Source organism: Electrophorus electricus, chromosome 7 (assembly GCF_013358815.1).
Source record: "Electrophorus electricus isolate fEleEle1 chromosome 7, fEleEle1.pri, whole genome shotgun sequence".
In the NCBI taxonomy this organism is placed as follows: domain Eukaryota; kingdom Metazoa; phylum Chordata; class Actinopteri; order Gymnotiformes; family Gymnotidae; genus Electrophorus; species Electrophorus electricus.
In genome coordinates, this window is record NC_049541.1 from 25529323 (window position 1) to 25551968 (window position 22646).

Here is a 22646-nt window from a genome sequence, read left to right on the forward strand (position 1 = left end):
GTATATATATATATACATATATGTATATGCACACATTTTATATATATATATATATATATATATGTATATATACATATATATATATATATATATATATATATATATATATATATATATATGTGTGTGTGTGTGTGTGTGTGTATATATATATATATATATATATATATATATATATATATATATATATATATATATATATATATATATATATATATATATATATATATAATGTATGTATGTTTTGTCACATGTGGAATATTTGAAACATGGAAATTATTTGGTATTTGTGTTAATTACTAAATTTTTCTTGGCTGCAGTAGCCGACATTTTGTGGATGAAGGAGAATCCGTGAGTGAGGGGAGAATTCCACTGTGCGATTTGTATAAATTCCAAATCACTCATTTAGCTTTGAACATAAATCTTTAGAAACCGTTACCATCCTTACATAGAGAACAGCATAAAACATACACATATCAGGGTTCATAAACAGCTACGCTCCGAAGGCTGTGATGAGGGTCGTTGATTTAGTCTGTTCAGATGTTATCAAGGGCTACAGGTTCTGGACAACTGTGACATCTGCAAAGTTTTGCATCGAGCACTGTACTTCAAATGCTAACTTCAACACACACAAAAAAACGTCGTTAGTGTACGCTTAATGAAATATGACCTACAAGTTGTAGCTTCCATTTTTTTTGTCACTGGACATTACAGAATTGCAGATATTTGGTTGAATCTATTTCTCTTGTCAGGATATTTGTGTTTTTTGTCGTTTTGTGTAAAAGAGTGTTAATGTGCGCTGCGCTCCACAACTCTCCAATATCCATGACAATTCTTAGGCCGATTGCTTAAGGCCAATATATCATTTTGTTGTACAATATAAAACAGTTATCAAAATAAACATTTTACATTTTTATTACTAAATGTAGCCTTTTGCAGTTATTTAAACGGTTGGAACCTGGCGTATTCGTTGGCTTTAAGGTCGAATAGTGTTCCATTTCGGCTAGGCCGCTATGTGATGCATGACAAAGCGAGACCGCCTAGACGCTTTTCGGGGTTGCTTCCAAAACTTTCCCCTCGGTTATAGAAGAACCTCGGTTATGGAAGAATCAAAACTATGGATACTGGGCCATTTAGCTATTTAGACTGTTCTTGTTTATTAACCAAGGACAATACGTAAGGTATTAGCTATATTATAGGCCTAATATTACTGTTATGGGAAAATGGAAGTGAAATCAATATTCCAAAAATATGTTTCACGTACTTCCGCGAATTTCAGAATATTATACGAATATTACGCTTCTGTTGTGATAGGTCTGTATAGGTTTCCGCACCGATCTAAATTACCGAATCAATTTGTTATGTTGCATTTCATTAGCGATTTATTAAATTGGTAAATACGCTGCACACGTTCTCGACCAAACCGGCGTCAGTCTGCGAATGACTTCAGCTTTACACTTGGCTCCCTTTTTGCGCATAGTCAAATCATTTTCAAAGCCCTTAATTACCCATCTATTAATATTGTTTATAACCAATTTTTCTCTCAGGAACAGAATAGCACCACTTGGTTTAATCGGGCAGTCATCGGTTTAATTATCGAGGCCTTGCTTACAAGATGTGAAGTAGGCCCAGGTCTCGAAATCAAGCTTATTTCAATTTTATAACACTGGCCATATTCGTCTTACTAAACTATACCTATGTAAGAATAAATAGCGTAGCTTGCTGATGAAGAAAAGCCGACACGGTGTCTGAACGATTTAAAAGTGTTAAAAGTTTATTAAGAACACTTTGAGGCAGACTCGCATGACTGTAGGCTAAATTATTCATATTTAGCGGGTAGTGTTTTATTTTATATAGCCCTATTGTTTGTGATCATTCAAAGATTTAAAGACAGCTTTCATTTTCTCGGAGATAAGACACAGATAGTCTAATCAAAACGAGCGTGGGATTTTCAAATTTAACTAAGATTCTCCAATTTAATACGAAACTGGATTACGCACTGGTCATTCACTTTTCTGTTAATGTAGCATTTCCAGGTAGGCCTAAATAATTTCATATGTTAATACCTTAGGCAATTTAAATATGGTTAAAATAATATTGCTTACCGAACTGATAACATCCGATACAACGGCGCGTGTTTAGGTAGGCTATAAAAACGTTGATTAAAAAGTTTAAAGACATTCTAGGATCATTCACTGTTGTCCAAACGCCACGTAAACGTTTTTCTTGCGCAATGTGTACCAAGCGCCTGTAGCTTAACACCCTTATACACTGTAGTTACACCTGCGGGCAAACGCCGTGATCCGTGCACGGAGCCTAATGACTGAAATGCCTAGAGGCTTAACACCTCACAGATCCTGCCCTGACTAACAAAATGTTGTAACGATTTCCCATTTTGCAGGGCAGCGGAAAACATAGGTTACCTGAATAGCGTGGATGTCAGCCACGCGTAAGTGTCCGTACCCAATGAGCCGGTGCCGGTGCAATCTTTATATTCGTATGCTATCGAAAGTTCGGTCCAAGCGGAGAATCGACTTTCTCAAAATTGTTCTTGTACAGTTTACACAGACCCTATCAACAGGCTACATGCAGAGAGAATTAGACTTCCTGGGCCAAAGCTACACGGCGATGACCTCCTTGAGAGTAAAGACGTAGCCAACTAAAGATAAATTAACATCGAGCAAAGAGAACAGCTCTTCAGACGACCTACATGATGACCGATCATCTAAACGCTAAAGTACGCTTATTATAGGCCCTCCGCAACCATTTGCCAAAGGCCCCTAGGGGTTATGCGCCCTCTCCTGGTTATACACAGTGAAGGACAGGACCTCTGACAGTTATTGGGGGTCTAGATTTAAATATCTAGGCATGTAAATGATTTTCATATGTCAACGAAATAATTACCGAAATTAATGTCTAAGGCTATTGTTCTTTTTAAATTAAACGGTAATTGAAAACATTTAGGCCATAATCAGAATTTTATGCACTCACGTTTAATTAACTGTGCAAAAAGTATTTAGGTTTCATAACATATTTGTGAGTATGAATTATCTTGCGGGGACAAATAATGTTGAATAAATATGCATGCAAATTGGTGTTGCATCAAATAAACAGTTAGGTTGAGCAAAGCATAATTTTATTAAGCAATGCTGATGGAACAGTGCTTTAAAACATCGCTGCACATAGATATGAGAAAACTGTACGCAATCATGATGTAATTAACAACAACTATGACAAGTGAACTAACAGCTGTTCACACCTTATTGTGCATGTTTGACAGGATTCTCTTAAAGGGTTTATTCTGTTCCTGTTTATGAAACACTTCCCCGAATATTAAATTGTCAGTACACCATCATTTCAAGTCCTTCCACTTTAAACACGAGACTGAGAGAAGGTGTACACTTTCAGGAAAGAAGGTTTTTTTTTTTTAATACTTGAGATCTCATGGAAGAAAATGTAGTTGCCTCTATTCTAGCATGTGAGGTTCAGATGCAGTGTACACACGTCAGATTTATTAGGACCATGGGGCACCGGTAGGCGTAACAGTCCATGACGACACACTGCTTTCAGGCTTCAAAAGATCTGCCTTAAAGGTCACCTTCTTCAAAAATAAATGTGATTTATAGTCTGTATCTTTTGTGGTTGATCAATCAGACTCTCTGACAGTGATACAGAATAAATGTCTTAAGTCATTCTCAGAGAGATTTGTTATACTGGTGCTAAACTGCTACACAGCAAAAGCCCCCAGTATCTCTTTCAAAAGCAGAGAAAGAAAACATCTCACCTCAGTTAGAAAGATTATCTGAATTAGCTCTGATGGTGGCAAGTTGTACCTTTAGTAACGCAACATTCAGTCATAAGATCACAAATACTATATATATACACACACACACCACCTGGATTTAACTAAACAAATAGGTAAGAGCCTCCCATTGAATAATTACTGCATGGGTGATTATGTTTCAGCTGGCAACAAGTTATTTAACCCTAACTGATGCAGTGAGTAGCTTTTCATTTGTTAAACAACCACGTCGAAAGACATCCTGTGGTTGTGGAAAAGATGTTAATCTGTTTCAGAAGGGTCAAATTATTGGCATGCATCAAGCAGAGAAAACATCTTAGGAGATTGCTGAAACTACTAAAATCGGGTTAAGAACTGCCCAACGCATTATTAAAAAGTGGAAGGACAGTGGGGAAACATCATCTTCGAGGAAGGAATGTGGTGGGAAAAAATCTTGCATGATCATGATCGGCGATCAAAAATGTGTGGTGAAATCAAATAGTAGAAAAACAACAGTAGAACTCATGGATATGTTTAATAGTGAAAGTAAGAGCATTTCCACATGCACAATGCGAAGGGAACTCAAGGGATTGCAACTAAGCAGCTGTGTAGCCTTAAGAAAACCACTTGTCAGTGAGGCTAACCGGCAAAAACGGCTTCAATTTGCTAGGGAGCATAAAGATTGGACTCTAGAGCAATGGAAGAAGGTCATGTGGTCTGATGAGTCCAGATTTACCCTGTTCCAGAGTGATGGGTGCATCAGGGTAAGAAGAGAGGCGGCTGGAGTGATGCACCCATCATGCCTAGTGCCTACCGTACAAGCCTGTGGGGGCAGTGCTATGATCTGGGGTTGCTGCAGTTGGTCAGGTCTTGGTTCAGCAACATTATGTGCCCAAAGAATGATGTCAGCTGACTACCTGAATATACTGAACGACCAGGTTATTAAATCAATGGATTTTTTGTTCCCTGATAGAACGGGCATATTCCAACATGACAATGCCAGGATTAATCGGGCTCAAATTGTGAAAGAGTAGCTCAGGGAGCATGAGACATCATTTTCACATATGGATTGGTGCTATATATATATATATATATATATATATACATACACACATACACATACACATACATACATACATACATATACACATATATATATATATATACATACATATATATATACACACATACATATATATATACATACACACATACATATATAATGTGTGTGTGTGTGTGTGTGTGTGTGTGTGTGTGTGTGTGTGTGTGTGTGTGTGTGTGTGTGTGGACACACACACACACACACACACACACACACACACACACACACACACACACACACACACACACACAACAGGAACAGCAAAACCACTTTAGGGTTCCTCCCGTTCACCTTTCCCCCTTTTTAGAAAATAACATTTGCGAACTTTATTTAAAAAAAACAAACAAACAAAAAAAAAGATTAAAATACAAAATTAAATAATTCAGAGTAAAAAAAGGCACACCCTTGCACAGTGTAGAGATTGACAATGCGGACACATACAGTCATGTTTCTGGTTACTCTCTGAACAATATCATTTATGAAAAAAAAACCATATCCATTTCCATATAATTACATAATACTTAAGGTCGCTGGAACACATCAAGTTACAAGTTTGAGCGAAAGATAAACATTGACAGCAAAACCAAGAGTTGTAGGCATCTGTCTCCCAATCTTTGTCTGTACAGTGTCAAAATGCCCCACAGAAGTTAGGCATCAACCTCGCTGCACGTCTGCACCCACACCCCAAACCCACATTCCCGCTGGAAGAACGATCCATTTTAAAAGTTACACTGTCGCAAACAAACAGATGTAAAAATATATGCATATTTCCCCTCCCCCCACCATAGAAGGTCCTTTAATCTGAGTAACATAAGAACAAGAATGCTGTGTTCTTTTTCTGAGGATAAAAAAGTGGCAATGCTAATATTAGCTCTAATTTTCCCAATGTCTAATTCACTCTACATGCCTTATTTAACTCTTAACACATCTTAATATACACAGTACTATTGCATGACCCTCTGTTGAGTCAGTGATAAAACTGGTAGAATTTGCATAAATATTTTGGTGTATTAGAACATGTGCAAACAATTTTTGGAGGTTTTCTGTTTATACACTATTGGAGTTGGTGTGCCCAGGTCAACTCCACTACTGTGCAGCTGGTGCTAAACCTACATTTTCAAATAGGAAATTAACTAGATGGGTCTCAAATATCTCCGCAGTCTACATGGACTAGAGTAATGTCAAATCTCTCTATTTCTACTTCCAAATGGTACAAGTGCTTAATTAAAAACCCAGAACAACCCACAGTTACGTGTGTGTGTCCATCAACATGTCTGTCTTGCTGGACGCATGATTTGTAATCACCATTCGAAATGAAATTATACTCCATTTATGAATGTAATGGACTGCTATTTCCAGATGCATATTAAGCCTAGCCTTGGACTAATCTGTGCAGGCAATGGAGATCCTCCACTGAAAATTCCACAGTCCAGGACTAAGGTTAATCCAGGCTCAGGAAAGCAGCGACGTGATGCTTTCTTGCAGTAAACAGACGATAAGATCAAAAAAGCAGCTCTGAGGGTTTCAGTTAAATGCACAACACCACCACTCCATATCCAACTCAACAATACCCAGCACAGAGGTACAGCACAGTATAACACACAAACATACGACATTTGTCCATCCACTGCATGGCACCATAAACCTATTGAGATTTATTGAGAAAAAAAGTCAAGCACAGATAAAGAAAATCAACTGTAAACAAAGAGAGCTGGGTAAAGCTCCCAGGTTCACATCAGAAGCCTTTCTGCGGATACGGAGGCCTTACCCGAAAACCCTGCCCCTAATCCCAGCCTCTAATCCCAGCATCCTGACAAAGCAGCCTCAGGCAGCATTTAGGAGAGAATGGTGGTGATGAAGTCATAAAATCTCTTGGAATATTGCTCCGGATTGACGGTTGAGATCTCTGCTCCAGCCTGTGTTGAAGAGAAAGAAATTTGGAAAATGTTATAAACAGAAACATACATGAAATTTTGTGCCACCAGTGCATACAGAAGCAAACCGATTCAAAATGCTACGTTCTGTCCAGTAGATGGCACTGTGGTTCTGAGTCTCCAGACAAGTTCCAGACATAACACAGGCTCCAGTGTGTTGGCAAATGCCATGATTAAGCCGGTTATGACATTTTACACACAAAGCACCCCCTTGTCCGGCAATGTTTTTGTAGCGGACCTAGCCGAAAGTTGGACTGTAGTAGTTCTGAACTAGGAGCCGCGTTATGAACCTGTATAGGGGTGTGTCATCGTGTTAAAGCTCACCCCGTGCTTTACAGTCTTAGCGGCATGGGCCGCTTTTTTCTTGGCATCGTATGGTGTGAGGATGTCGATTATGGCCATGAAATAGACCTCTTTCTTGGGGGCGTCTGAAAAGAAGAATTAGTTAATTGGTAAACATTTTAATTGCACAGTCATGCTCTACAATGAGCTAGGTGCGGTTTTATTTGGCTCAAACTTTCTGCTACAACTTCCTGAAAAAAACAAACAAACAAAAAAATCCCCTGCTGCTTTGCAAAAAGCAAATCAAAAGCAAACGCATAAACAAATGAACAAACAACACAGCGACGCTGCGAAGGCACGCTCACTGTCATGGCTCCGGATGGCGTAGACGTCGATGCTGGGGTCGAAGTCGCCGGGGCCCAGCGGCCGGTTGCTGGGGCTGTCGGGTGGGCTGGCCGTCACAGCCCCGTCGCTTTCGCACCCCTCTTCATCGGCGCCCTCGTTCTCCTCGCTCTCGTCCTCGGCCGGCTCCTGCTCGCCGCGCTCTATGTCGTGGAGGCCCACCAGCAGGCTGTAGTCCATCAGCTTCAGCTGGGCCAGGAACTGCGCGCAAAGCCCGCGCCATGCAGGGTTGGGTTTCAGCAGAATGGGTCCAGAGGAGGGGGTTGGGGGTTGGGGGATGGAGGGTGGAGCAAAGGGCAAGGCAATATGGAGCGAAAAACATCAAGAAGGATGCAAATGGAGAGTTCAGTGTGGAAACGTGAAGGCCTACTCCCCAGGTATGCATGGAGCTGGAAACTCTGGCTTTGACCCAATCTAAAGATATCCACCATATTTTTAGACTGGCCTTTAGATTGGCCAGGTTACCGAGGGACAGGAATGTCAGATCAGGGTTGGAACTACCTACAGAAAGCCAGCAGACCTCCAGGAGCAGTGACTGTTCTAAAGTTCCTGGTGAAGTGCTCACTAACCTCCACATCATTCTTCAGTTTCTCCAGAAACATCTTCTTGTTCTCTCCGTCTATGAAGATCTTCTGGCCCTCGTTGATGAAGTCATTGTCTTTGTAAGTCGGGAGCTCCTTAGTCTGGACGACCCATTGAAGAAGTGAGAAAAAATGGGAAACTTCAGGAAAATAACGCATACAAGCAATCTACAAGCAAAAGGAACACGTTTTTTGATCTTAGACATTCATCCACCCACCCCCCGCAAGGCCCAACATTTTTACAACCTTTGCAAAGCAAATTACAAAGTGGGACCAGCGTTCACTCTCTGGCTTCAACCAGGGCACTATGTGTGAGGATCTGGTGTGGACACAGTTTTCTTCACAGGTTTTTAAGGATGGGTCTGGGTGCATCACTGTGCGACGGTATGCTTACTGTGCTCTCTGACACTCTTAGTAGTCATAGCAGTCATTTCTGTAACATGCTAATAACACCTGCCAGTGTCAATCATGATATCGCTTTTGTTTTATCCCAAATCTCAGGATTAATGAACTACTTATTGTTTTTATACAACAAATCAACCAACTATAAACCTTAAAATAGGATTATGGATCCAGTTCAGCCAAATATTCTTCCCGAAACAATGACTTCACACATCCCAATCTCTTCCCAGACAGCTGCAATAAGAGATGGCTAGAAATATACAGAAACTTCAGAGGTGACATGCATGTTCTTTCTTTGGTATTTAACAGATTTTCCAGTGTCACTGACTGCAAACCACATCTCCTAAAACACAAATAACCACTTTCCACACATGCACATCAATCATTGCAAAATCTGTCCTAAAAGAGTATTTTAAAACTCTGTGGCACAAAAACAGATCAGAACATGCAGGCAAATGTCAGTGTCTTAGTTTAAAATGTGCTTGTTAAAATTTGGTTAATGAACAGACTGTACACTAATCAGATTACAGGGTCAGGGTTAGAGGAGAACTTCATTCAAAAATGCAAAGTTTCATAAGAAATGATCACCAAAAGCTAGTAGAGGCCATTTCACACTTAGCACAGAAATTTCATGAAGCCTCAGGAAGCTTCATTCATAATCCCCCAAGCAGTACTTCCTTCGCAAACCAGGCTGTCTTTCTTGCCCATAAACACACTGCTCTTTGCGTCTGACATTCCTGTGGAAGAAGACGGCAGCTTAAAGCACGGGCGCTTCCGGGTGCTCAAAACACGAGGGATCCGGCGACGGTCGCGTCCGTCGGCGATGCCAGGCGCCAGGCCGCACGCACTGGGGGAAGACAGGGCAAGTGTGTGACAGCTCTCAGCTGGTGTGTCCTTACATGTCTGATGGCGCAGTAAAAGCGCGTGGCGATCCGGATGGTTTGTAGCTTGTGGCTCATGCGAGACTTGGGCGGAGCACCGTCTTCCGGTGGGCGTGGCTGCTAGACAGAGGGTGAGAGGCAGGCAGCTTCACTCGTGAACACGTCTATTAAACAGCTTTCTGTTACATCACACGACTGTGCAGACCAGATGAATGTCATCACTGTCCTTTAAAACTGAAATGAAATGACAGGTGTCCCAACTTCAGACAAGTGAACACAAAGGTTGGATTCATATTATACATGCAATGACAGGCTAAAAATAATTTAGAATTTAGACAATGACAATTTAGAGATCATTTAACACAATACATTAATAATAAACTCAACCCTGTATATCTCACACATTTACAAATATATGGAAATTCTGCAGAAGAGCATCGCATACAGTCAGACAGATCAGTAAAAATGAAATCTGCATGACAAGGCCCTAACACCATGCCAACGGTGTACATGCACATCAAGACCAGGGAACAGAGATATACATGCAGATAATTCACATGCCCTCATATTTCAATTATGCATGAGACATAACAAAGTAGCCCCTGACCAAATGCCTGATTCCCAACAGCGGACTTCAAACACACCCTTCAGTTTCACTGTGAGGAATTTCACGTGCTCATTAGCACTGGTGTAATGGTATCAGTGAACCGCTCCAACCGTGAAATCTGATGTCTAAAAAGTACGTGGATGGACTTCCCTGTTTTTATAGAAAACAATGTTGACAGTCTGCATATTAACCATCATGTTCGTGACACAACACAAAAGGTGTTAAGGAACAAATATTTGTGGAGCTCACTGTATCCAGAATCCTTTTTATTGTTTACATTGTTGATTATTAAGACAGTCTGCATTATTATCCGACTGGTAGTCAATGTCCCCTCTGCGCTGTTCCGGTTTTCCTAGACGTACATGCGGGTCGTGGCCCACAGTGACGACAATATTGCGCTGCTGGGTTCGCGTTCTCAGGCGAGTGCAAGGAGGGATAAAACAAACGGAATCATCCGGACACTGAGAAGGAGCACGGAACAGGAGCTGCCCAACACCGAGGGTCTCCAAGTGTCCTTTATTTCGGGGAGTCGAACGATGCAGGAACAAGCAGACAGGAAGTCACATTTGTGACAGTGGTACTCAGCTCGCACATGCAATAGCAACGGGTCAAGTGCATGCGGATCTGGAACAAGAACCAAAAAAAAAACCAAACACCCCCCCCCCCCAAGCAACCGGCCCTACAATTCACTGCACATGTATGGAACCTGAATGGTGAAGTTGTACTTCACTGTTCCACAACCCATACTGGCTCCTACATGAAATAAAAAATATTTTACCTTTTCTTTGTCACTAGCCTCTCTGGCCACAGTGGAGCCCTGAAAAAATTATTAGAAAGAACTTTTTGCATTTTTTCTCCATTTTTAAAAACGTTTTCCCACATGCTGTTAACTGATAAAGCAAATGATAAACAGAACACTTTGTTAAACTGAGCACTGGTATATTTATTGCAAGCCCTCCGTTCTGTTGAAGTGTTCCTGAGTTCTCACCTTCAGGTCGTATTTCTTGTGAACAGGTAGGCGGTGGCTGAACACGCTGCGCGTGACGATCATGTAGGTCTCATCTCCGTCCACCGTGAGGCGGTACATGCCTAGGAACTGAGGGAGCAGGGTGTTTCCATGGCACTCTACTATGTACTAAAACCAGAGCAGGGTGCGCAAGTGCACACACACACACACACACACACACACACACACACACACACACACACACACACACACACACACTTGTAAAATGCTAGCAGAGACTCTTTTTAGTATGACTACATTTATTGGACTTCTTTCAATAGTTTATGTACTGCTTTGGCTAAACTAGTATTATAACAAATGCCCCCAAGGCAATAAGCAGCTATCTAGAACCACCCTGTGCCACTGTATCATAGACTCCCACTATGAAGTGTTAGAGGAGCAGGGCCGACTGACCGGGCATGGAGCAATGGGGGCAAGCCCTGGGGACTGCCTCCTACCTGGTGGTACTTCTTCAGGATGTTGTGCATCTCAGCCACGTCCTCGCTGGTGATGATCTTGATGACGTAGCGCTTGTTGTAGGTGGTGTGGAAGCGGGCGCCACTGCGGCCCTGGGCGTCACTCGGGATGGGCGCGCTGCGGGTCAGCGAATTCTGCCGCAGGATGCACGCACAAGGGTTTCAGACGGGCAGCCGCGCGCATGCGCGCTACCGGACACGTGACACGGACACCTGCGTTTCCTGAGTGACGTGTGACTACTGAACCTTCAGACACCGACTATCGATACATGTGGATCAATTTACAATCCAAATGCATTCGTGAACATATGATCATGAAAAGAAAAGTCATATCATTTAAAAGTCTTGTTTACTCAGCATACTGCACCAGTCCTGCTGTTAAACATAATTGCAGTTCAATGTTCAAACGTACTTTCTTCACTGGCAATGTGTTTATTGATTTGGTGGAAGTTATACAGTCCTAAGAAACCCCAATCCCACTATTTCCCGATATAAAATCCATCCTGATATCTAATCATCAATAGTGGAATGGAGGCAATTTGGGAAACTGGCCAAGTCAATCCTGCTTCTTGCCAACAGCTCACCCAAGTTTTCTAAGCTTAAAGATCAAACTACAATCGCATCTACTGGTCCTGTGTTATATATTAATGGTTCATTACAAGCTACGAGCCTTTGTGGATTTATTATTTGCTAACAGTCATAACACTTTTTTTATTACACATTTCCGGTATTCATAACATAACATACAACATTATAAGGCATCAGCATGGAGTTGCATTTCTATTAGAAAATGTTTCTCACTATGCACTCTTTTTTTATGACACTACTGAATGACGACATCATCCTTTCACAGATGAAAGTGCTAATTCATGTTTTCCTTTAAGCAGAACCTTCTTCCACACTGCAAAAACATCAGTTCCTCTTTTAGATCTGCTCTTAGAAGACTATGCATCACCCACTTCAGATGAATCAAATCATATTGTAATCTACGTTCCACTTCACATCTGGTTAAAATTACGAGTAATGAGTAATTATGAAAAAGGAAAACAAATATTATGATATTGTGGGTGGTAGAAAAATATGTTAGTAAAATATCTGACTTGTGAAAGTGCTTCACAGAATGTATGTGAAGCTTTAGCGTGCGGAGTTGAAATAACTGTATTCCTTGATGTTATTTAATTCCAGGTACCTGATATTCCTGATCATCGATGGAAAACCTCTCCCTAAGATTCCGGAAGACAAGAGGACAGTACTCCTTAAACTTGAAATGGCTCGGCATGTTCTCTCTTTAAGGGAGAGAAGAGGGTGTCAGCCTGGGGGAGTGTTGGGCAGAGAGCAAAGCTAAAATAATCAAAACAGGTCTAACAACTCAGCAAGGCCTGGACTGCCAACGCACTCAAAACGACAGCCATACTTGTTGAAGAGGTGATTGTCCACTTTGATCTTGGAGTTTGCTTTGAAGTCATCGGGCATCAGCATAACTGGAATCTGAATGTGACTGAGTTCATTTATCTGTAACCAAACAAACAGAAGCAGGCGTATTGTTTAATACAGACACAAATAACGTAAACCGCAGATACACAGGGGCCTGGACACAGAGCCCCGTGGCTCATCTAAAAGACCAGAACTCTATCGACATTCCATTTCTTGTCAGGTATGCTGTTTGGATGATCGAAGGGGTCTCTAGACCGCCGGCGGCTGCCCGGAGTCACGCGCCCTTTCCCTGATTCACTTACGCCTGCATAATTCGCTCATGCGGCTGCGGATGTCCGCACAGAAGAATGCAGCGCGCAGTGTTTCTACGCAGGATATCGCCAGACAGATGGGTGCATTTTCTCCACCCTTCATTCTGAAATCCTGTCTTTTATGGCCCTTTATCATCTAAACTCTCTCTCTTCTCTCACCCTCTCTCTATGGCGCGGAAGGCTATTTCTGTGCAGTTTCCTCTGTGTTTCCATCTGTCCTTCACTGCGGTAGGGGGTTTTGCCCCGACTGTTAGCAAGCACCTCAGTCGACTCATGTTGTTGCATTCCTGTGATACAAGCTGCCGTTTCAGAAAAAAACCAAACCAAAAAAAAAAAATGTACATTAACGGGTTAGGTGCACACACAGCACATTGCAGACTTAAGATGTCTGCATTTCACAACGTTCCGACGGTTCTTCACCTAAACTTGACAACCCCACGTTTATACTTTCAAGCAAAGCAGAGAAAGGGAGTGATGAGTAAACAGTGCTACTCTGATTCTCCCGCTCTCCAGTGATGCCAGGAAATCTGCTTTGCTTACTAGGATAAAGAGAGAGAGCGAGAGACAGAGGATTTTTTTCTCAGCATCCAGAAGCCAGTCTGTTCCTTTACACACATCTCAGGAGATGTACAGACCAGAACAATTTCCTCCAGAATTTGTGCCAGTATGTCATAGCTCCCGGGACAGTCAGTAACACAGACGCTGGTCCCAACTCCACCCACCTTAACACACCAGACAATCCCTCTAAAAATATGTGGCCCAGTTTTTCAAGCAACAATACATCCTACACGGTCTCTCATCTTGCCATGTTCTTTGCGCTGCGATAAATCAATTTCTTCTTTTTAAAAAAAAAAAAAATCTAAAGTTGCTATCTTATGACATCACTTCCTCCCTTTGATTAAAGAAAGTTTTTTCTTCCATTCAAAACAGAATGGCTAATCACTAGGAGTATTGCAATATTATTATAACTGGACTGCATGTATGATCCTTCATCGGTCATTAACACTGATTCAGAGGAGCTATAAAATACATTAAACATGAACTGCTTAAAATGAACTTTTATTCTGTAGCAGCTTTATACACATCAAAATGATTTTTAATTACACTGATCAAGAGCAGACTTAGGTTTTGGTGCATTTTATATTACAAACGGTTCCAATATATCAATGCCAATTAATCAAAGGCTAGTCAGACATCAGATTAGATCACAAGTCTAACTGGTAAGAAACATGACGATCCAGCAGGTAAATCAGAATTCCTGATAATGGCACTAAACCGCTAAAACATCTTTCATCTCAAATGTTCATCTAAGCTCCAAACAGTACGTGTCTGCTGTAGCCAACACTCACTAGGAACTGACTATCTGCAGGTCACATCTTAAATACAATATAAGCTAATTATATTAATTACCGGCTGTTTCCACGTACATATAGACTTTACCTCACATACATCAAACTTGACGTTGTCAGCTGGTTCAAACAGTGTCATAGTGGAGTAACCTAGATGTCTGGTGTCACACGAGCTCCTCCCAGAATTTTGTCACGTTACTATAATGTTATTTTTCGCTGCACTCGTAAAACGTGTGAACATAGTATCTAGTAAAGATAAAACTAAAACGTTTTAAGTTTAATGTTCGAAAAACACACTTGGTTTTTCATAAGCTCTCTCATGAAAGTAGGTTTGAAATGTCTTTAAATACAGACCTTTGTGGTAATAAAACTGAACTTAATTGATTAGAAATAACTTAAAAACTATGAAAAAAAAAGCCTGAAGATAAACAAGGGCTGTGCAAATTTACATCACATGACCATTTGAAGGAATAAAAACTGTGTATTTAAACACTCATACACAGGGGTACAAATCCCTCACCTCCTCAATATTAAATCTGAATACAATTCCTTTGAAAAGCAATTAAATGTACCATGACATCTCAAAAAAAAGAGACTATTACAATTAAAAATTTATTTTTCACACTGTGAGGATGTTGAATAGCTAAACGTTAGCTGTAATTAATTCCAGCATAGGCTACTGAAGAATTATGTGCATGAAGGCTTTGGTGTTACGTGTTATGACTCATGTGTTATGTCTCATGACTCACAGGCAACTAGGGACTACACGGGGATTAAGTTTACAGTCAGGGTAAAATGAAAATGATACTATGAAGTCATACTATTATTTTATGCTTGAAAATACAAAGAGTGGGACTTATTTAGCAGTATTTTAATTAAGAGGATTTGGACTGGATTGTGTAAAAAAAAAAAAAAGACATATTATTATGTCCTTTACAACATAGCCAGAAACAAGAATTTTGTCATTTGAAATTATTAATACTGCATAATTTGACAAAGGACGAGAAGTAAAAAAAAGAGCTCACTTTGATTTCAGCTCATCTTGATTGGAAGTTTCTACTTGGTACATGAGCCAACTTAATGAAAAATATCTTGGTCATGACCTTGATGACATATGCACCTGTACGCACCGCGCGAAACGCACACGTTGTTACAGCTAGGATAGCACACTGGCAACGGCAGAGTGGAGATGATGAATTCCCTACGCGTCAGCAGTCCGAGAACATGATGACAGGCCTCCTGCCTTAGAGGTCTGCCAAACCCAGCACTGCAACGTGATGCAGAACGCGAAGGGCACGGCTCGTAAATCAGGTGAAATAGCAGGAAAGCGAGAAATAAATAAATAAGGCGTATGAGGTTTGGCATGAGATATGTACAAATAATGCTTCTGTTATTATAAATGTGGGAGGCAAAAAAAAAGTGTTAATTAACGTAGAAGAACCCACGGAGCACTTCCTATGCACGAAACGTAATTTCCATGCATCCTCCATCCACAAAACAAAACACAACAGCAACCTGTGAGTAATGCGCATGGAATTCTTAGTGGGTAGCATGCAGCCAACAATCAAACTCTACCGCATAAAATGTGGTAATAATATGAGCGGTACACAGAAGAATACAATATTACCCTATCACACAGACATGTCCCATTTGGAGGTGGGTTCATGTATTTGCATTCATAAATGATTATAGTGTCTCGAATCTGCTTTCATGGTACTCATGGTTACATTATCAACACTGTCCATATACTGTCCAGAGACACCCTAGGCTTGCTGACCACATTCGTAGGTGCACTTACCTCAAAGGTGTACGTCAGAAACGCACAGCTACAGTACGTAGCCCAGCTGTTTGGCTCACACACATCACCCGCCTTGCTACACCTCGGTCTGTATCTGACCACAGGAGGACTGCTGACCAGACAGTATTTGTGTGGTAGTCCATATTTAGTGCAGCATTAACCCTGACATGAGCTTTGGCTATGGATCTAAACACTGGGCTTGTTTATAAGTGTTGTTTTATGTTTGTGGGTTTTTTGGAGGGGGCAAAACACGCATGGTAACAGTCGGTGTCTCTAATAAAGAGGCTGGTGAATGTACGTGAAGTCCTGACAATGCCCAGACTTACAGTTCACATATACCTGCAAGTGTTTGCTCACAAAATAATTACTCTCCATACTTCCAATGAAAATAATAATTATTATTATTATTGTCACATAATAATTTGCAAAAAGACGATTGCAGAAGGGCTCCAAATAAACTAACAGCACAACACTACTAGATGCTGTGTGTGAACGTGACTCCATTGTTTCTTTGGATTTAGTATTTCTCCTTCTTGCCAGCTAGGAACAAACCTGCCACATGGGAGCCAGGCCTTTTTCATCCATTTCTAATAGGATGTCACTTCGGAAAGCCTTCTGACGCCCCTGCGTCGAACGAAGGATGGAAAAGCTCGTGTGAAAACAGTGGGAGGCAGTGAAGGAGGGTGAAAAAAGAGCAGGAGAGGGGGAGGGCAGAGGCGAGGCAGAAGGGAAAGGGGAGGTATAGCGGGAAAGGCGCGGAAGAGGAAATAAAGGAGGGAGCCTAATGGCTTAATTATGCTCGCAGCAGAGGCAATTAATCAGGATGCAACTTGGACTGCAGTCGGAACAAACCCACAGGCAGCAAGGGCCCTCGCTGATCTTAAGAAGGACTGGGGATTAGAATGTCTCCAGATATCAGTAAGATGGCCACAGTTAAAAATCAGACAAAACCTGGCTGTGCGGTGATGATGGAAGGAAGGCGCACGGCATACTGGGAGCGTGAGCCGCAGCTGCCTCTCGGGTTTCCAGGGCCGGGGAGAGGGTGAGTCAGATGCTCGTCTCCGCCAGCACTCTCAGAGTGGGCCAGGAGAGCCACCTCGAGCAGCCACCCAAGAGAGCAGCACGGGGAGATGGGAGAGGGGAGCGAGGAACCAGGAGCCGCGGTGAACCCCCCGCCCCCCCGACGCCAGGCTTAAAAGGGACCTCTTGTGAAGTGGAGTTCGGATCTTTGGAGCTGCTGAGCTGTTCCGTGCTAGTAAACAAAACAAAGCGCCCGTGCTCCGCCTACACGTCCTCTTCGGATCAGCCGCAGACAACAAACTTCTCAATAGCAATTTCTACTGCTCACTTCACTTAGTATCAGCCGTAGCGGAGCCGAAAACGCTTCAAGTAAAACTGATCGTTTCTTACTAGAGCCAGGAAGAAAGCTGAAGACAGGCTGGCACTTTCCCGACGGATACATGACACGAAGGTTACTACCAAGGGGTCACCTTGGACTGCTGGGTATATAAAAGGACAATGTTAAACAATGCTTAAAAAAAACAAAAACGCTCAGCCTCACCTCTTAAGCACCCAGTTCATTAATTTGTTATATTAATAAAGAAATATTAAGCCATGTTATTCAGCACCTACTGTGACTTAATCAGGAACTACACTGAAAGTAATATGAAAGGTATGAAGATACAGCAGTGAAGAATGAGACACCCAACGCACCGGCGGTAACCGCGAGGGGTTTAGGGGTTAACGGTGGTGGAGCAGAAGGCAGGGCACACACTTAGTCTTCTCCTGCCAAGGGTACCTGAGAACAACTGTCTACACTCTCTGGGGAGGGAGGAAGGGATGCCAGAACAGAGGCAATTCATCAACCAATCCAATCTATGTCAGCCACAGCGTAGGCTGCAGGGGTTAGCTGCAATGTTTAGTCATGGTCTATATATATATAATGTAGAAAGAATCCATAAAAAAGCAGAGTGACAACAAACACAACAACAAACAAATCTGACCCAAGACTTGCAAAACATTATGCTGCATATTACATCACATCCCACCTTGAGAGCCCTAGAAAGACACCAGAAGCAACTGTCTTGACTTTAATGTACATGCAAGTCTACATCCTCAAATAGCGCACTCACCGCTATTTTTAATCATTGCTGTTTGGTACCTGGTAGTGCAGCATATTCAGTACTGGGTCTGGTTTTGCTCCAGTACACATCCTTCACACCCTTTCAACTAAATATATCTCTTGTGTCACTTTTAAATGCAAGTGACTTTCAATCAGTCCAATCCAAGCCAATCCAATTCAAATCAGATTTTTTACCACACGTGTTGTTGTGAGCAGTTTTACGGGCAGGGTCTTTGCAGGGTCCAGATCCAGGGCCCCAGTGAGCAAACCAGTGACAGCGGCAAGGAACAACGTCCTGAGAGGAAGAGGATTCTTCTTTGCGGAAAGGAGCGGATTTGCCTGTTTGACAAGTTGACATTTTTACAATATGTCAAACAATATAAGACCGTAGAGTTTCCAAGAATAACACAAAGGTTTCCTTTGTGTTCGAATAGTAAGCACAATCTAATGTTCTATTCAGTGACATAATACAAAAGTAGTTGGGGATTCGAGCCCAGTGCCGCTTTGCTAGCAGCACTGATAGTAGATTTAGTCACTAAGGAACAATCCTCCTGACAATTTCTAATGAAACACAACCCCTTTGTGACCATGGCTGACCATTTGACACAACTACGATGCCTGGCACCACATGAGGGCAAAGAGAGGCTCTGCCAGTAACTCTGAACCTTTTTAATGACTTTTGTCCGCCATTACAGTACCGAAAACTGTCTGAGTCTTTACACTTTAATCAGTTTTAAAGTTGCTAGTAGCAAGTAGGCTGTAGCACCTGTATAATAGGCTAATTGCTGAACAACCTGCGGTTAGTCCATTTTCATGTCAGTCAAATGGTTTTAAAGTAGGCCATTGGTCAACAGCCCTTTCTCAAAGAGAGTGGGTGGAACCATTTGATTTGAATGCCCGCAAACAAAGTGAAACGTTTGCCGATGGTGCTGGCTAGCTAGCTAAAAGTGTGGACATCTGAAAATGACCTCCATCATAAAATATGGACTTGTTGGACACTACTTCATCATGCCATGGAGTGAGACGAGTCTGTCTGTTCATGCTTAACCTACTGCAATGATACGTTCATACTATTACTTGCAAACTATGTAAACATGTGCAACCAAGATCATAGTTTAGAATTCAGTTCATAAATAAACAATAATTATTTTTTCTTTTCTTCTTTTTTGCAAGTGGTTTTCCAAGAATGTTATCTTAAGCTGCAATTTAATAAATAAAGTTTCAATCACTATGATATAATATAGTACATATGAGAGTGAGAACACCAAAAGCTAAAATTCTAAGACATTTTGTGGGTTTTGTTTGTTTTAGTATTTGTGCTGTCTTTAGCATCCTTCTGCTGCAGTATTTTTTCTCTCTCCGTGTAATTTGGTTCTTCTGCACCATTCATCCCTCCCACTCTCCATTTAAAAAAATATGAAACCATTTCTCCTTTGCCCAGTTCCATTTTCTAAGAGGTCGGAGGGGAAAGAAAAGAACAAGCAGCCCATTGTAGACTTAATACAAAGACTTAGGAAAAATGATTTTTAAACAAGGCCACCAACGACACCTTGGGCAAAATCACAGAGCATTTTCAAACACATGCCTGTCAGACCTGTTTTCATACTGCTGGCAGAAAACTAAAAATTGATTGCTCTTTTTAGGGTCCACATTGGAAAAACGCATCTATCTCTGTTGCTTATGGTCGTGAAATCTCCATCCTGTTGTTTAGCATTGTGCAAAGAGCTAACTTTACTCATAATAATGCCCTGTCCCATGTACCTTCTAATGATTTTCATCTTGGGATCCGCACAAGGCTCACAGGCATTAGTTACCACAGCCTCCGGAGTCCAATTAGCTGGGAAATTTCCATCTCCTTGAGAAGCGCATACTACCTCGGAAAGCTATTAGGCTAAATATGAACAAATGCCTGTTTGAATGACAAAGCTGCTTATCACAAGATAACAAAAATTCTATGAAAACAACAACAACAATATGCCGCTCTCTATGGTATGCCTGTGTTAAGATTTAGCAGCAAATACACAACACACCGCAGCAAAGCACATGAGACCTTCTCTGACAGAATCAGGACTTCACCATATCCGACCCAGTGACCGCATGTATACCCTTATTTGAAATGCTTAACTTACAGTTGGAGGGAGAACATCTGTCAATCATAAGTGCTTGGCCTAAAGGCACAGCAACTGGCGCAAGCCTTGCCCCTAACCAAGCAGTGTACATTATATCCGGTACTATCACGTAATCCCAACATTATGGCATCTGTTGCAAAATAGTGTCATGCACGACATGTCACAGGCAAAACGAATGTCACGACTTACCGAGTGGTTAACCCCCCACATCAACACGCTGAGAAGTGGGTCGCTGGCACGAAATAATTTTACCTTCTGTGCCACGAAGTGTTTCTTTTTCGTTTTCGTTTTGCTGGCGATGGATGAAGCGAGGCTGCTGGCCGCAGAGGCCATGTTTAGCGAGGCTGGCAAAAAGACGGGCGAATGAATGGATTTACCCAATACTGGATGTGGCTCTACGCGAGAGGCTGCGACGCAAAGGGTTTACGCCTGAGGCTGCTGCGGATCAAACGTGTCGGAGCGTACGTCAACGAGCAATTCGCCACGTTCATCCCTCAGCAAATGTTAAATGAGCGTCAAACGCTGGTGCAGGCTCACGCAGATCTCCGACCGCGCGGCGGCACGCCAGCCCTCGGTGCCAGCTGTCATTGACGTTAGCTCGAAGGTTATAGCTGGTAGGGTGACGAGGAGCACTGCCAAGACACCCACTTCAAGATGCAGGCTTCGGGAGGGGTCGATGTTAAGTGTACCGGCATCTACGCTCAGCAGACTGCAGGTTAATTCTGTTCATGTCCGAAGAATGCCGAATGTCACGAGTAAGCATCGATCTTCAGCGGTCGTTGCAAAAATCTCGCATTACTGTAAAGATCGGCGACCGGTTTTCAGTAATGACGAAAAACCTTAGCACGCTAACGCTCTTAAGTGTTAGTTACAGATCCCCATGTCCCGGTATTTCCCTCTACGATGCACATCCGACGCGAGGCGCAGGTCTCCTCAGAACTGAAGTCAAGCCAGTCGGTGTGGTGGAGCGAGAAACGGGCATCTCAGCCGTGCCCTGCGATCGGGGTGCAACGACTGGACGGACGCGCAATGCATCAGTCCTGCAGCCCCCGCGCAGCACGTGGGCAAGACGAATCCTGCGTTTAGGGTTACGTCACGGCCCTGCCACCCATGTTCGACATGCAGAAATCGCATTTCCTTACCCCTCGGAAGGTGTAGGCCTTGTGGCTCCGTCGCATCCTCGTCGAGTGATCCAGATATAGGTTTTAAAAATGCACACTGAACATCTTTGTGCGGGCCGTGGTACCGAGCGCTTGCGGCAGTGGGGCGGCCGCGGGTTACGAAAGGTGACCTACAACTATCCAGCTATGACAATGGCAATACTGTCGGCAACTGCAATCTTGCGGTGCGTTTTGCAATACTACCCTATATGGGATTAAAGATTAGCATGCATTACTCTGACTACTTTTTTTTTTATTATTGTTGCGTCCTTTGTGGTGATTCGTCAAAACTACACTGAAATTACGAGAAACACCCCGAAGTCCTACCTCCAGCCCAAATGACACATTTTTCACCTGCTCTGGGGTATATAGTTTTCTAGTCCGCCTCTCTTCAAATCAGGGAATTCGCGAAAATGACATATGCATACCTGAATAGGGTATATAATATTATATCTGATATAATATGGCATGGATGTTATGGACGTACAAGATTCATAACGGTTATTCTTACTTATTAGACATACGTTATCTATACTGTTCACTATCTGAACACCATGTGAGACCATTTTGAGATACTATATTAATTCAGTAGTTAAATCTAGAGCTAAATACACTTCTCGTATGTTACAGCACAACTTTTACGATCTAGGTATATGTGGGTGCCAGAGTAAGACTTGTTATTCCCAAGAGTGGATGTGGTGTTTTTGGTGAGTTTTAATCACCACTACCCCCATCTGGCCTGCGAGGAATACTACAAGTTTGACTCGACTGTACTTTTTTGTTGTTGTTGAGTGACTCGATATTCATCACACTCGATTCTAAAGTGCGCTACTGCATGTAAGGTTTTATAACAGAAGACACTAATAAATTAACTGGCTGAACTAACCTGACA

The 22646-nt window shown here is 42.1% G+C and overlaps 1 protein-coding gene across 6 annotated transcripts; it reads right to left on the minus strand.

Moving 5' to 3' along the window:
• Positions 1 to 5072: 5072 nt before the first annotated feature.
• Positions 5073 to 22091, minus strand: pip4k2ab (phosphatidylinositol-5-phosphate 4-kinase, type II, alpha b). Of its 6 annotated transcripts, XR_003411096.2 has the most exons (12): positions 20784 to 21691; positions 12866 to 12963; positions 12641 to 12737; positions 11434 to 11586; positions 10958 to 11104; positions 10748 to 10786; positions 9381 to 9482; positions 8068 to 8181; positions 7462 to 7699; positions 7139 to 7242; positions 6649 to 6796; positions 5073 to 6525 (listed from the first exon to the last, which is right to left on the minus strand). XR_003411096.2 is itself a non-coding variant. In XM_027017047.2 (11 exons), the coding sequence occupies exons 1-11, from the start codon at positions 21770 to 21772 to the stop codon at positions 6716 to 6718; spliced, it is 1209 nt and encodes a 402-aa protein (XP_026872848.1). In that variant the 5' UTR covers positions 21773 to 22091; the 3' UTR covers positions 5073 to 6715. The 6 variants fall into 6 exon arrangements, 5 of the variants coding, with proteins under 5 accessions (XP_026872848.1, XP_026872846.1, XP_026872844.1 ...); XM_027017047.2 differs by lacking the exon at positions 20784 to 21691 and adding an exon at positions 21737 to 22091 and having other exon boundaries at positions 5073 to 6796; XM_027017045.2 differs by having other exon boundaries at positions 5073 to 6796; positions 9381 to 9479.
• Positions 22092 to 22646: the final 555 nt, after the last annotated feature.